The following is a 15,844-nucleotide window of genomic DNA, read 5'->3' as shown; positions in this document are numbered from 1 at the left end:
TAGTTTTTTTTAAATATCTTCATCTGTGGGTTTCTCCTCATGTTCTTTTAAACGACACACCTCTCCTCGTCTCTTAAAATCCCTCTTTGCCGTCTGTGAATTTTAATAACGTTTCTCTGATGCTGAATATTGACCTAAATCTTCAACGAGCAGATGAAATATGAATCAGTGCAGAAGCTTGTGTTCCTTCAAACTCCAGCGGTCTGGAGAAACAAAGTCACCTCAACTTCTGTTTTTCTATTTCTAATGAATGCTGTTCTTTTGAACTTTCTGTTCATCTGTGAATCCTGAAACATAAAATGTATCACGGTTTCCAAATAAATATTGGGCAGCACAACTGTTTTCAACATTGATAATAATCAGAAATGTTTCTTGAGCAGCAAATCAGCATATTAGAATGATTTCTGAAGATCATGTGACACTGAAGACTGGAGTAATGATGCTGAAAATACAGCTGCGCATCACAGAAATACATTACAGTTTAACAGAGATTCACATAGAAAACAGTTATTTGAAATTCTAATAATATTTAGCTGTTTTTATTGTATTTTTGATTAAATAAATACAGCCTTGGTGAGCAGAAGACACTTAAGGAGCATATAGTGCTACAAAGGCAAAACATAGTAACTATGCCTTGATTTTTGTCACCCAGCATAATAATTATGCCGTACACCTTTCAGAACACCATCGGGAGACCGTCTATAGTGCCTTAAAATACTGTCTAGGTAGTCAGCTTGCTAGGTTTGTAAACAGAGCCTCTATAATAAAAGCATACACTGTTTTTGTAAATCAGCTGAATTATAGAGCCTTTCCTTTTCGAAATGTCTAAAATATCTATTCATTCTCTCACACTGTGCATGTCAGTCACAGTCGAGCCTGAAGTGACACACACACACACACACACATCTATGAGCTCTCAGAAGTCAGTTTATAAAGAGAGCTGCCGGAGACGTTGCCATGGTTACACTGATGTACTGTATTCCTGCAGTTGAAACACCTTGATCAAAATTTCAACAGGAAACTCAGAGAACTTTTCTTTTCTGAATCAACTCCCGGGAACGTATGTGAGCATATTTGTACACCGCTAGCATTTATTCTGTTTGTCTGCCTGAGTTTAAGTGCGTGTCTGAAATACATCCTACTCAAACGTACGTGTGTGCGAGAGAGAGAGTGTGTCTCTGGTGATGTGTGTGTGTGTGTGTGTGATAGACAGGCTGTTATACATATGAACACACGTCTGCCTGAGGCTCATGCAACATGCATGATTTCCATTTGAACCACAAGACAGGTGCTCCGATAGCGTTATACAAATATATTTTTGCATCTTTTAAAGAAAATGTGAGTGATGTTTGCCTGTGCAAAACTCACCAGCATGATGCAAGGGCATTCTGGGTGATTTATCTCGTCTCTGTGATCTTCTGGTCTGTAGATATGACTTGGGTTCCTCCTTTAATGTGCATCAGTGGGATTTTTAACCTGTTTTATGGTTGAAAACGGTGCATCTGATCACTCAAAGTGTCTGTAATAGAAGTAAAACAACATGCTGAAGTTTAATAAAACTTAAAATCTCTAACATCAAGTGTGAGAAATTGACTTTGCAAACACTAATTATTTAACATCTAAGTGTAATCCATTAGTAAAGGTAAGGTAGGCGCTTGGACACTAAAGATAAACCATTAGTGTTGTTCAATAAAGCATGCATTTGCATCTATAAGGCACAGAAGCGTGTTTGTTCCACATGAACCAGCGATCTATATGAGATCATGAGGAAGTTCAGAATGACTCAAAACGACTGCTGATATAAACAGATGCTACATTCACATTAAACAGCAGATATCTGTCCTCGTTGCAAAAAAATAAATCAGTTATTATACACTGCAGTCATTATGGAAAAACATCCGGTAGAATTACTTCTACACTACTGTTCAAAGGTTTGTTTGGTACGATTTTTTTATTATGTTCTTCTGCTCATCAAGGCTGAATTTATTTGATCAAAAATGCAATAAAACAGTGAAATATTATTAGAATTTAAAATAAGAGTTTTCTATGTGAATCTCTGTTAAACTGTAATTTATTTCTGTGATGCGCAGCTATATTTTCAGCATCATTACTCCAGTCTTCAGTGTCACATGATCTTCAGAAATCATTCTAATATGCTGATTTGCTGCTCAAGAAACATTTCTGATTATTATCAATGTTGAAAACAGTCGTGCTGCACAATATTTTTGTGGAAACTGTGATACATTTTATTTTTCAGGAATCACAGATGAATAGAAAGTTCAAAAGAACAGCGGAATCGTTTGTAACATTCTAAATGTCTTCACTGTCACTTTTGATCAATTTAATGCATGCTTGATGAATAAAAGTATCAATTTCTAGATAGTGTACAGAGGGCCGAAAAGTATTTGTATACTTCAATCATACTTATAAATTGCATTAGATACAAAATATCAAAGCAAGTGTGATTTCTTGCAAACACTTTACAAGCAAAATGTTTAAAACACAATAGATCTTGTGTTCAAAATGATTTGTGGTTGTCACAAACCTCTAAAAATCACCAATATACCAAATTATTAAAAGTTCTTGAGCAAAAAGTATGGTAGAAACAAGCAGCATTTGACACACAAATACAGACATCTGATCACATTCATATTTAGAAGAGCAATACATCAAGAGAAAGGCCACCGCACCGATGTCGTGTTTGCTTTCAACTACATCCAAAATGCGTCTCCAGAAAGCCATAGAGCTGTGTCTCGGCTCCAAACAAGCTCCTTGCCAAAGATCACAGAGCTTTGCAGCCCATCTGCGCAGTCTTGTGTCCTGGGACGAGGTCTGGTTTATGGAGCGCTCTGCTTGTGTCCTTTACGAGGAACAGAAAACAGTGTCGTTTCTCTCAGTGAAGACCTGCCGGAGCTTCAGATGTGTTTGGTGTATTTAGAGGCCCAGGGTGACGTTAGCCCACTTTCTTACCCTCCACTAAACACTGGCAGCGGCTCAGAAAGGCCTCAGACGCTTTTAAGGCTCGAGATCATTTGTTGTTGCTTCAGGTCACTGTTAGCAGAGAGACTATAACTGATGATCGCTCAGGTGTGCATGAGAGCAGTCGAACCCCGCTGCATCCTGAAATAGATTTGGGTCCCACTTTATATTAAGTGGCCTTAACTACTAAGTACTTACATAAAAAAATAAGTACAATGTACTTATTGTGTTCATATTGTATTGCAAAACACTTTTGCTGCTATTGAGGTGGGATGTGGGTAAGGTTAGGGACAGATTTAAGGGTGGATCGACAGTGTAATTATAAATGTAATTACAGAAATTAATTACAGATGTAATTACATGCAGGTATTTTTAAAATATAAGTACAACGTAAAAACAGGTATGTACACAATAAGTGCATTGTACCAAATTATTAATTTAAATGTAAGTACATAGTAGTTAAAGGCCACTTAATATAAATTGGGACCTAGATTTGAAATGTATTTCAGTCTGGGGTATTTTTTTTTTTACTTTTATTCATCAAGGATGCATTAAATTGATCATGTGTCAGTAAAGACATTTAGAATGTTACAAAAGATTCCTATTTCAAATAAATGCTGTTCTTTTGAACTTTCTATTCATCTGTGAATCCTGAAAAATAAAATGTATCAGTTTCCACAAAAATATCGGGCAGCACAACTGTTTTCAACATTGATAATAATCAGAAATGTTTCTTGAGCAGCAAATCAGTATATTAGACTGATTTCTGAAGATCATGTGACACTGAAGACTGGAGTAATGATGCTGAAAATACAGCTGCGCATCACAGAAATAAATTACAGTTTAACAGATATTCACATAGTGAACAGCTGTTTTAAATTACAATAATATTTCACAATTTTTACTGTAATTTTGATCAAATAAATGCCGCCTTGGTGAGCAAAAAATACTTCTTTCATAAACATTAACTTACCGACCTCCAAACTCCAAATTGAACAGAATAGAGTATATTTCATAAAGCTGTGAAAATATGAGTGAAATGATCAATTAAGCTGTTCTTAACAATTTAGAGCTTTCATTAATTGGGTAGACCAGGGCTAGTTGTCACATTTTTAATTTTATCATTTACTTACTAAAAATAAATTATTATTATTATTTTTTTTTTTTATCATTTACTGTATTTGTTGTTTTTTTTTGTTATAATTTATTTTTACAGTGTGTGTGAGTATGTACATAAGTGGCTGTTTATGTATACACATGCACATATTTTCTACTTCTTAATTATCTTATGGAAATTAATGGATGTAATCCCAGGGATTTGTTGAAAAAATCTAGATCTCAAAAATCAGGTTTTGTGTCCCAAACAAGTTTTTTTGTAAATTCATTTAAAAAAGGAACCCTTTCTGGAGAAAAGTAACAACAACAACAAACGTGACAACTAGCCCCGGTCTTCCCTGTATGTATTTAGCAGATGCTTCCTTACTATTAGTATTATTTATTTTTGATCTGCATTTATGTGGTGTGCTGCTAGTCTAAAAGAACTGGAGCTACTGAATGAACGCCGTCTGGGTGAGAAGTATCTGTGAAATGTTGAGTAAGAACTGAACATTCATTGTTCTTGAAGCTTTCGTGCCGTCTGCAGCATGCACCTGAGCATTAACATCAGACGCTAAAAGCACGTGGCTGACATCTGAGCTGGGAAAGGTCACACGGAGACGACATTTCCACTCCTGAGAAACCTGAAATACTGTCTCTCCCTCCTAACAGAAGCTTTAATGAGAGCAGACAGCTGAAAGCTCTTCGGCTGCGCAGTCGGGACACACTGTCAGTCCATCTCACCTCCTAATCGCAGTGAAATCAGCCATGAAGGAGAGAGAGAGAGACGCTTCAGTCGATGCTTGAAAGATGTCGCTCATGATGCAACTGTTGCCACTGGAAAGATATCAGAGGAACTGCAGACATATTACCACCAAACAATCCTGTAATGTGTTACTTAATAAAGAGAGCTGGCTTTGGTTTTCAGCTCATGCTCTGTTATATTTCTCTTACAGTTGGTGTACAGGAGAATTCACAGTCAAATTCAGGTCAGATTTGTTGATCTGTAGATTTAATGCAAGCCCAGCATCATTCACAAGGAGTCACAGCGTCCTCTAGTGCTCGTCTCTGAACGACTCTCTTGCTCTGTGCAACAGTGAATTTTACACACATTAATAGTATTACAGTTATGCAACAGATGCATTATACACATACAAAAGAAAGAATCGTTAATAACGTATCTGGCTTGATGTGTCCTGTACTGTTTTCTCTGAAATTATGAGCTAAAGTCATTGCTCAGTGAGGGGTTTACAGTTAACAAACATGAAAATCTCAACTTTTTCATACTTTCAACTATTTGATTGAGAAGGATAAATGTTTTACAAAGAAAAGCCAATGTCACAGAATTCATCAAATACATTGAACAATGCTGTGTTCCTTCCTGAACGGGGATGAACTGGAAATGTACAGTATTTAATTATCATGAAAATAGTGCAAAAAAAATCATAATAGTCCTAAAACAAGCTTCATCTTTATTGTGCAAAATAGAATATCTATTAAGATATTTTCGGTGAGACTCTCACCTCACTAAATTATTTTTTATTTTTTTATTTAATTCTGAATTATTCCATAAATTCATCAAAGGCTATTTACTTGGCAGCCTCAGAATATTACCAATTAAAATAATCATTAAAATAAAGAAAATCATAATTTAACAATTTCTTTCTTGCAATACAATATATATATATATATATATATAATTACCGATGTTTGTGCTGCCGTTTTCCTTCCAAAATGATGTCACTTCCTGAAGTAGGATGAAGTTAAGAGGAAATGAAAATAATGTTGCAAAAAACTAAAAAACTAAAAAAACAATATGATAATACTTTTAAAACAGGCTTTATGTTCTGCAAAATAGATTTTTATTTTTTTTACTTTTAAATTTGTAGCAAAATATGACATGCACATGATATTGATAGTTTTTTTTTTTATTAACTCTTGGACTTAAATATTTATAAATATGTGAGCGTGTGTGTGTGTGTGAGAATGTGAGTGTGTGTGTGTGTGCGCGTGTATGTGCGTGAGCACATGCTCCAGCGCTCTCACACCGCCGTCCTCTCCGTCTGCTCCTCCTCGGGTCTCCTGCTCACATCTATGCAGGTAAGCCGTGCTGTTACCGGGGTCAAAGGTGAAGTCCAGTGGCTGGATGAGCTGTTTGTGCTTCTGATGTGTGTGTGACGGACTCTGTGGATATTTAAGGACCATTATTATTCGTACACTCAAGAAATAGCATGAAGTAAAAATGCTCTGGAAATAGCATAAAGTAAAAAGTCATTTGCAGTGTTTTTTGACATAAAATGACTGACTGTAATGTTCCTGCACTGTTTGACTAATGAATGTAAATGACTTTTCCTGCTGTTTGTGATTACTGGATTTTTACAAATTATTCTAGAGATACAAGACCGATTTCTATCCGATTAAATATTTTAGAGTACAGCATAATAATAATAAAAAATAATAATAATTCAGGCCTGTGAATCACAATTTTTACATTTAAATCTTTTGTTTTAAAATGTGATTTACAGGTCTGGAAAATATTTTACAATTATGCACTACTCTAAAACATTTCATCTGAATATTTTCACAGTACTAAAATGTAAATATTTTAAAACAAAAGATTTAAAATTTAAAATGATAATTTACAGGTCTGGAGAATTTTTAAAAAATTATGCTGTGCTCTAAAATATTTACCATAGATATTTTTGCATAATGCATGAAGCTTAAACACTTGCATTACACTTGTTGCATTTGATCATTTGGGTTTAAAACTTTGCAAGACGATTACAAGACAAAATGTAAATTGAAATGCAACAGTGTGTTTCCTTCATGGGTGTCTGTGTTTTATTGTCTCAGGTGTTTAATGTGATATTAACTGCGGTGTGACTGTGCTGAAGCTCTGAAAGGATCAAGTATTTTTAACTTTGTGCCTGTCTTGCGATATTAACCTCTGCTGTTTGAGAAGTTTTAGCACACATCTGGATTTCTCTAGAGATTTATGTGGCCTCCAGCTTTTGAAATACACCTTGTTTCTCAGGTGAGCTATGGACGAAAGCACCTTTGAGACATTTGAGGAAGAGCTTGGCAAACCACTGCAAGACGTTCCTCCACAGAAACCTATCAGACAAGCGCGAACAGGAGGCAGAGCAGGTACAAATGAGCATGTTTCTACACTGTATTTCTGTTTCTAACATGAATATAAAAGCCTCAGGAGTCAAGATGTCTTAAGAAACAAAGCGTTCTTTCTAAATTAAGATCAGGCTGAAAGCATCCACACTATTTGTGGTGTTAAGTCTAATAATACATCACAATAACCTTGACAGACACGAGCAACATGACACCGAACACCGAACACAGCACGAACGGACACCAGCTCTCTCTACAGCCACAGATTATAAAGTGACTTGCATTTTTTACTTTCAAAACATTATTTGAACAATCTTACTGTAAAAGTGCATGCAATGTCTTGTTGCATATAGGTTTTTACTGTAAATAATAAGGCAATTCATTCTTACTTTTTTTATAGCATTGCACTGTACAATAAAATCACATGCATTGTTTGTTAAATCTAATGTTATTTTTCACTGCTTAAAGATAATCGATTAAGAGGTTAACTTGCATTTTTATTAATAAAAAATGACTGATTTTTGCCATTTTTAGAAGTTTTTTTTTTTTTTTTAAATATATGTCTATATGTATTTTGATTTTGTATTTTGATTTGTTTTAGTTATTTCAGTACATTAAGTTAAACTAAATTAAAGTGAGAAATGTTGCCTTGGCAACTATATATATATTTTTTTTATTTCAGTTAGCATTTACTTTATTTCAAGTAACGAAAATGTTTTTTGTATGCTTTTAATTTTGGTTTCAAAAATAATAACCCTGTGAGACACAAGTAAATAAATAAATAAACTATATATAAAAAAAACACTAAAAACAAAAAAAATTATAATTATTATTTTTGATAAATCTAAAACTAAATCTGATCCCACTTCATTAAAAATCCAACTAAAAGAATCGAATTAAAAGTAAGGAAAGTTCTCTAAAGTTATAGATCATCACTAACATGATCAAAAATTATAACTTTAACAATATTACTGCAGAAATGCATGCAATTTCCCCAAAGTAAATGGGTTTTTACAGTTAATCATAAAGCAAATAATTTTTATACTATTGCATTGTACAACATCAAACTCGTGCTCATCCGCACTCTTTCAATCTATTCTTGACCTCTCTTTGTTGTTTAATTTTAGACCATCAGTATTCACTTGGGTCAAACAAATGCAAGATAACTCGTGACCAAAAACAACCTGTAAAAATAAGAAGTAAATGTACTTCCCAACAGTAACTGTGTGTACTAAACCACATCAGACCAGATCCGTCAGACCAGTAATTATCTTAGGCTGGTTTCATTAGCAAAGATGTCAGTGGTGTTATGATGTAACTCAAATTATAATAGCTTCTTCATCCTGAATCAATTTAATTTAATTTAATTTCCATCTGAAGCCCTATCCTAAAATTTAACAGACAGCTATATGATTTTTTACGCACAAAGATCAAATTTAAACAGCGAAAAAATAACATTATAAACATGTAAAATATTATTTGGAAAATATTAAGTTTCTAACATTATAATTTTTTCATACTAGCTATAGTACTGTAAGATGCATTAAATAATTTTTTTTTTATTTAGCTAAATATATGTTATTTATACAAATTTTAATTGAAGTTTTTAGTAAGTCTGATAATTAACGGAAATGAAGATCAGTGTTTGTAATAAAAAGACATGGTGATGGTACAAAATAAATAAATAAATAAAAAATAATAATAAAGAAAGAAATTGCGATGGGAGGAAAAACTTCATTCCTGTTCGTTTGCGAGAGAACGCAAAAAGCATTGAAAACGACTTTTCCTCCCATCTAATTTTTTTCACTTGCAAACATTTTTGTAATTGAAATAATATGATGTGGGAGGAACAACTATATTTCCAGTGATTTTGCGAGTGCACACAAAGTTTCTCGGTACCGCGATAATTTTGCAAGAGAACACAAATGTTTTACGAGCGAAAGCAAAGTTTCTCGTTGGGACGTAATAGTTTTGCAATAGAACGCAAAAGTTTTGAAAGTGAATGAAAATATTCTTGCAATAGTTTTGCGAGCTAACGCTTCGTAAAGTTTTGAGAGTGAATGAAAAGGTTCTGGTCGGAACGCAATAGTTTTGCAATAGAACGCAAACGTTTTGAAAGCAAATTAAAAAATTCTCGTCAGAACGTTTTGAAAGTGAACGAAAAAATTCTTATAATAGTTTTGCGAGCGAACGCTTCGTAAAGTTTTGAAAGTGAATGAAAAGGTTCTGGTGGGAACGCAATCGTTTTACGAAAGAATGCAAAAGTTTCGAAAGCGAACGAAAAAAGTCTTAATAGTTTTGCGAGCGAACGCTTCGTAAAGTTTTGAAAGTGAATGAAAAGGTTCTGGTGGGAACGCAATCGTTTTACGAAAGAATGCAAAAGTTTCGAAAGCGAACGAAAAAAGTCTTAATAGTTTTGCGAGCGAACGCTTCGTAAAGTTTTGAAAGTGAATGAAAAGGTTCTGGTGGGAACGCAATCGTTTTACGAGAGAATGCAAAAGTTTCGAAAGCGAACGAAAAAATTCTTAATAGTTTTGCGACCGAACGCTTCGTAAAGTTTTGAAAGTGAATGAAAAGGTTCTGGTGGGAACGCAATCGTTTTACGAAAGAATGCAAAAGTTTCGAAAGTGAACGAAAAAATTCTTAATAATTTTGCGAGCGAACGCTTCGTAAAGTTTTGAAAGTGAATGAAAAGGTTCTGGTGGGAACGCAATCGTTTTACGAGAGAATGCAAAAGTTTCGAAAGCGAACAAAAAAATTCTTAATAGTTTTGCGAGCGAACGCTTCGTAAAGTTTTGAAAGTGAATGAAAAGGTTCTGGTGGGAACGCAATCGTTTTACGAGAGAATGCAAAAGTTTCGAAAGCGAACAAAAAAATTCTTAATAGTTTTGCGAGTGAACGCAAACGCATCTAGGTATAATTTTTCCTTCCATCTCATATTTGTTTTCCATCACCATGTCTAAACCTACATTTAGATTAAAACGTGTTACAGCTGAACGACCCACATGTGTTTTATCGTCTGTCCTGCAGCGTCGTTACGCAAAGCGCTGTCCATCCAGAATCTGACGCAGATCGAGACGCCGTGGGAGGGCGTGACGCTGAACAGGTGTCTGATCGCAGCCATAACCATCCTGCTGCTGAGCTCCGGTTTACAAAGAATACACGGCAAGTGTGTTTATGCCAAATACAGGCCCAAACACTCATAACATCTAAAAACATCAAACTCTAAAATGACTGACAGATGTTTTCTCCTCGCGCAGAGGCCGTAAGGAGGTCAGTGAAGAGCTCATAGCACTAAACGACAGACACGCTCTGATTAAAAGGGGGAAAATAACACCGCATGAGGTAAGGACAAAAACAAACACAAGGCCTATAAAGCTAAATATGTCGCTTTGGCTAATAAAGTGTTGTTTTTCTTTGTAAAGACGTGCTCGACTGACGTTTTTGACCGTTGCATTCGTGCCTTGCGCATGAAAGCGTGCGTGCAGCTCAAGTTAAAAATGCTTAATTCTGATTGGTCAACCGGGTAACTGAAACCGGCGCTACTTTCATGCGTCTCGTATCACTCCGCGAACTCGCGATTTTTTTTTCTTTTACACAATTAGCGCCACCGTGCATCTCAGTTATTTAACTGCTTAACTGTCACCCCCGATTTTTTAAAATAGGCATGAAAGTGCACTATCCAAACTTAAATTGTTGTAATTTATTAACACTTTGGAATACAGACCTAAGGTTGGTCTCTTTTTAAAGAAGAAAATCTGCAGATTATTGCAAATGTAAAAAAATTAAAGTATCAAAAAGTTATAGAAGTTTAAATGTACTGTAATTAAAATGCACTATATTAATTTTATTTTATTTTATTTATTATAAATATCTATTACATAACAGGTTTTACTCTAAAATTGGTTTAAAATTAAAGCCTTATGTCTAAATAAGTTATGTTCCAAATTTGAAGTTGATATGAAAAAAAATTGAGGTTCCGGTGAGATTTTATTTAGGGTGTCATACCACAAACAGCCACCAGGTGCCATCCAAACTCCATTACATTTCTTTTATGCATTTTTCTCTCACAAATGTCTAGATTTCTCTGTCAATATTACTTCTATCTCAAAATATGGAATCCTGAGACTCAGATCTTTCCAATTATATGTTTTTCGTCAAGATTATAAAAAGTTTTGATTGTAAAAGAGCGTAATGTATTTTGTAATATGACACTTGACACCGCCCACTAAGGGGGAGGAGACCGCCAAAAGATTTTAAAGTACCATTTCTATGGTAACGCAATGTCCGATTTCAAAATGGTTTTCCCAGGATGAATCTTGGGCTTCTACGCTTTCAAATTATATATACTTTATGATTATTACTAAAAGATTTGATAGAGAAAAAGGACAAGAAAAAAAAGAGCGCCAAGCGTCCCACAGCTGCGACGGTGACAGTTAAGGGGTTAATAACGTAGTGAAAATGAACTCAGAATACTTGGTATTAATATTGTTTTTAATATTGTACATTGCGATGGACTACTTTTCTTAGCGGCGGAAGCTTCACGATAATGTACAGATAAAATTATTTTTCAAAAATCCATTCAAATCAATATTTTATGTTAATATGAGCAACAGTGTAATAAGAAGAATAATGCACAGTTAGCCTATCATTAAAAATTATTATCCACAGGGACACTATGGAAATAGTCAGGCACGAAAAACATGTTATTGCACATATCTGTATGTAAAAATAATAATCATTCTCATCTGAATTAATACTCTTAGCTGGACACTTCCTTATGGGACACATTGTTCTGGTGGATTGATGATGATGATGATGATGATGAAGGCAAATCCAAGAGAGCGAGTCGCGGGAGAGTTTCCAGGGGCCTCAGACACCGGGCCCTTCCAGACCTCAGGCTCCTGAAGAAAAGAGAGACAAAATTCACTGAGCGCAGAAGAAGAGGACGACGAGAAGTAGATGAGACTAAAGAGAGGCTGACAAAAGAGAAAGAGATGAAAGTCAAGGAAGTGGAAGAAGAAGAGGAGGAGGACATAGAGATGAAGAAACCAGCGAAAGAGAGCAAGCAAAAACCTGTGAAGAGAGAGAGAATCAGTGATGCACAGATAACGAGTGCATAAAGAAAACAGGGAGTGCTTAATTGTCTTGAAAAAAATCTTAATGGTCCTAACAGGGATTCGATTTCTTTAGCAAAATGTGTTTTCTTTTGATTATAGGGTGAAATATGTTCTTGACAGGTTTGCAATATCCCGATGCACTTCTCCCTATGATAAAAAGGTATTATTTGGTGCTTTTTTGTTTTGTAAAATCTGTATGCTTTTGAGACTTTATGGTCATTTAAGTCATAAACCCCTTGAGATTTTTACAGGACTTTTTGCAATTATGACTGCAAGCTCAACTCACAAACCTCATGAAGAGGTTACAATAACAAGAATTAGTTTATTAGTACTTCAGTGCCGGTTTCTTTTTAAGATGGTTAAAGTAATATTTAAGACAAAGCTGTAAAAGTAATGCAATGCAAAAATAAAGTTTTTAATTTTTTTTAAATTTATGTAAATAGTGTTTTCTTGGGTTCTTTTTAGTTGCTTAAAGGAATAGTTCAACCAAAAATGAAAATTTGCTGAAAATATGCTCACCCTCAGGACATCCAAGATTAGGATGAGTGTGTTTCTTCATCAGATTTGTAGAAATGTAGCATTGCATCAGTGTCTCAGCAATGAATGCTCTGCAGTGAATGGGTGGCGTCAGAATGAGAGTCCAAACAGCTGATAAATCCATAATCCATAATAACGCTTCCTCCAGTGAAAAGGTGTTCTGGTGTGAATCAGGAGAGAAATCTGCACAGATCAAGCACTGTTTAAACAGCTCTAAACTAATATGTGGCTGGATTTTGATGTGAGAGACAACAGCAGATGCACTTTTTCACTGCAGGAAGCGTTATTATGGATTATGGACTCGTGTTTTAGCCGGAAGCAACGATTCAAAGTTAAAAATGTCTCGATGGATTTGTTTCTTCAAAAAAAAACATCACAATAATCCACAAGACTTGTTTCTTACAAACATGCAGCTTTTGGCTTCAAAACTAATTTCAAAGCAAATTTTGCTTAATCAAAACTAAAAGGAGCCTGAAAAACCCATGAGCTCCCAACACCTTATCAAGCAAATTTTTTGTAAAAGAACAAAAATTAACCATTATGATTTAGTAATAATTTTTGTAATGCACAGAATTACCAACTACATATATATGTGTGTGTATGTGTTTATTATAAAAGCTTTATCCGTGCACATCAATTTTTTCTCTTTAATTTATGTGCCCTCAAAATATAATTCTAACACATCTTTTCTCATTCAAGAAATCATTTCATTCAGATGTTACAGTATACAAGAAAAGACCAACACCACTTCAATATCATGTCAAGTTTTTTTAATAATAAAAAAAGCATAAAAATAACATTTGGACATTGTTTGGTAGAGATGCTGCGGTTCACAACTGTCAACTCACTACATATTTAGAGGGCTGTGCACATGAAATTAAAGGGGGAAACAAAAATAAACGTGTCCATTTATGTCTAGAATGATACATCGTTAACACTTGAAGCCTTTATATATAATGCATGATTTAAAAAAATATTCATAATGTGCCTTATAATGCATTATATAATTGTAACCAAAGTTAAAAATGCATTATAACATTTGTTTGTTTTAATGCATTATACTTTCTAAAGATGTTACAATGAATGCATAATTATTCATGAGATCATATAATGCATTATAAGGTGCATTACAAGGCAAAATTGATGCATTATCAATTTACAATGCATTATATGTAAAAGCTTTAAGTAAAGTCATTAAGGCTATCCATCCATGGGGAGCGGCGGCCTCATGTGAGGAGGCAGGGCTCCTGGAGGGGGCATATGTGGGGGCATGGGGGCTCCGGGGGGCATCCCATGCATTCCTCCAGGCGGCGGGGGTGGCATGGAGTCACTGTGTGGATGTGGACCGAGTCCAGTGATCAGTGAAGGAGGACGCTTCATGCCGAGCGACGGCACCTGACCCGGTGGAGCGATCAGAGCTTTCTCCATCTTAAAGTGAAACTGCAGGAAAAACTGGAGGAGAACGAGAGCTTGCATTCAGCACATAGAGAAGGAGCACATATGTAACCCTGGAGCACAAAAGCAGTCTTAAGTCGCTGGGGTTCCATGAAGATATTTTGTAAATTTCCTACTGTAAATATATCAAAACTTAATTTTTGATTAGTAATATGCATTGCTAAGAACTTCATTTGGACAACTTTAAAGATGATTTTCTCAATATTTAGATTTTTTTGCACCCTCAGATTCCAGATTTTCAAATAGTGTCCTATCATAACAAACCACACATCAATGGAAAGCTTATTTATTCAGCTTTGAGATGGTGTATGAATCTCAATTTCAAAATATTGACCCTTATGACTGGTTTTGTGGTCCAGGGTCACAAATGATTTAATCCATCCGTTCTCACCTGTTTCGTTTCCCTGTTCCAGTGTGTCCAAAAACGAGTCTCTGCTTTGTCGATCTCTCGACTGGGAACCTGAAAATATAAGCAAAACAATGATAAAGCCTGTGATAGTAAAAGCCTGACGTATTAACTGTTTATTGAACCTTTAGACAAAATGTTTTTTAAAAAATATTAAAAGTTTGCATGAGTGTTTTATGTTTTGTATCCTATTTGATCAGCTCATATAGTGAAAAAATGCAGCTCAATCTTCAAAACCAGTCAAGATTTGACTCGTGAAGCTCCAGCTACAGTTACACTAAAAGAGCTTTGACTGGATAAAACACTCTAAACGATCGATCAGACGACAGAAGGAGTAGATTGAGTGTGAAACAGGTTTAACAGCATGTCATTTCACAATCCTTCCTTGTTTCAAGTATGAGACAGTTAGACAGACCTTGAACGCGATGGTTTCATACGGCTCGGCTGCAAACAGCAGATACTGCCAGCGACGGTCCGGAGGTTCGATCCTCTGCTCATACGCTGACATGAAGCGATGCCTCGGCCCGATACCTTCTGCTATCTCTGGGTAATCAATCTGAAAAACAAGGCCATCGTTTATTATGGCAATGCAGGGATGCATAGGGGTGTGCGATATTGACAAGACATGATATCTCGATATTTTCTTGAATTTTATCGATAACGATAATTAGACGATATTTTGCAGAGTGTGTTATTGTGCTTGTATCTTAAGGACTGCCGTGGACAGCTGACTCCTAAAGTTTTTGATATTCTTCATATTCTGTGTGGCGGTCAGTTCACAGCAGTGATAGAAATTTATCTTTTCCAATACGTTTAAATTGATTTTTACCTTTTATGGGCATTTTTATCTTTATAAAGCCATTTTTCTAAAAGCGTCCATTATCTTTCGAGTCAAATTCTTACATTTAATCAGTGAATTCGAATATTAAGACATTTGGGCTGTTACCAAGCAAATGAAATCAGTATTAAAATTAATCTTTGCAATGCAGAGGAAACACAGAAGCTGCGTCTGAAGTGGCATTTAGATGTATTTACACATTGTTTAATGCAGGACATGAATGCATTTAACCTGCAATTACAAATGCATGAATAATGTTTTGATATATTAAACATAAAACGTTGAATACTG

At 35.1% G+C, this 15,844-nt stretch overlaps 2 protein-coding genes across 3 annotated transcripts in view; one reads left to right on the top strand and one right to left on the bottom strand.

The window, feature by feature from the left end:
- Window positions 1-6,048: 6,048 nt before the first annotated feature.
- On the top strand, window positions 6,049-12,654 carry LOC107750227 (uncharacterized). Its single transcript, XM_016565511.1, has 5 exons — window positions 6,049-6,174; window positions 7,109-7,221; window positions 10,228-10,364; window positions 10,453-10,542; window positions 11,964-12,654. Exons 2-5 carry the CDS (start codon window positions 7,116-7,118, stop codon window positions 12,318-12,320), a joined length of 690 nt encoding a protein of 229 aa, XP_016420997.1. The 5' UTR covers window positions 6,049-6,174; window positions 7,109-7,115; the 3' UTR covers window positions 12,321-12,654.
- A 1,279-nt stretch (window positions 12,655-13,933) lies between these two features.
- sf3a2 (splicing factor 3a, subunit 2) overlaps window positions 13,934-15,844 on the bottom strand; it is an 8,759-nt gene continuing 6,848 nt past the window's right edge. Inside the window, exons 6-8 of one of the 2 annotated variants that reach the window (XM_016565510.1) lie at window positions 15,131-15,271; window positions 14,701-14,769; window positions 13,934-14,306 (exon numbers count right to left, since the gene is read on the bottom strand). In XM_016565510.1, coding sequence (XP_016420996.1) covers window positions 14,055-14,306; window positions 14,701-14,769; window positions 15,131-15,271 — 462 coding nt within the window. In that variant the 3' untranslated portion in view covers window positions 13,934-14,054. The remainder of the gene's footprint in view (window positions 14,307-14,700; window positions 14,770-15,130; window positions 15,272-15,844) is intronic. The other variant, XM_016565509.1, reaches the window with a different exon arrangement.

This window comes from Sinocyclocheilus rhinocerous, unplaced genomic scaffold, assembly GCF_001515625.1.
Source record: "Sinocyclocheilus rhinocerous isolate Xijiao unplaced genomic scaffold, SAMN03320098_v1.1 scaffold242, whole genome shotgun sequence".
Classification (NCBI taxonomy): domain Eukaryota; kingdom Metazoa; phylum Chordata; class Actinopteri; order Cypriniformes; family Cyprinidae; genus Sinocyclocheilus; species Sinocyclocheilus rhinocerous.
This window is presented reverse-complemented; position numbering and strand designations above follow the sequence as displayed.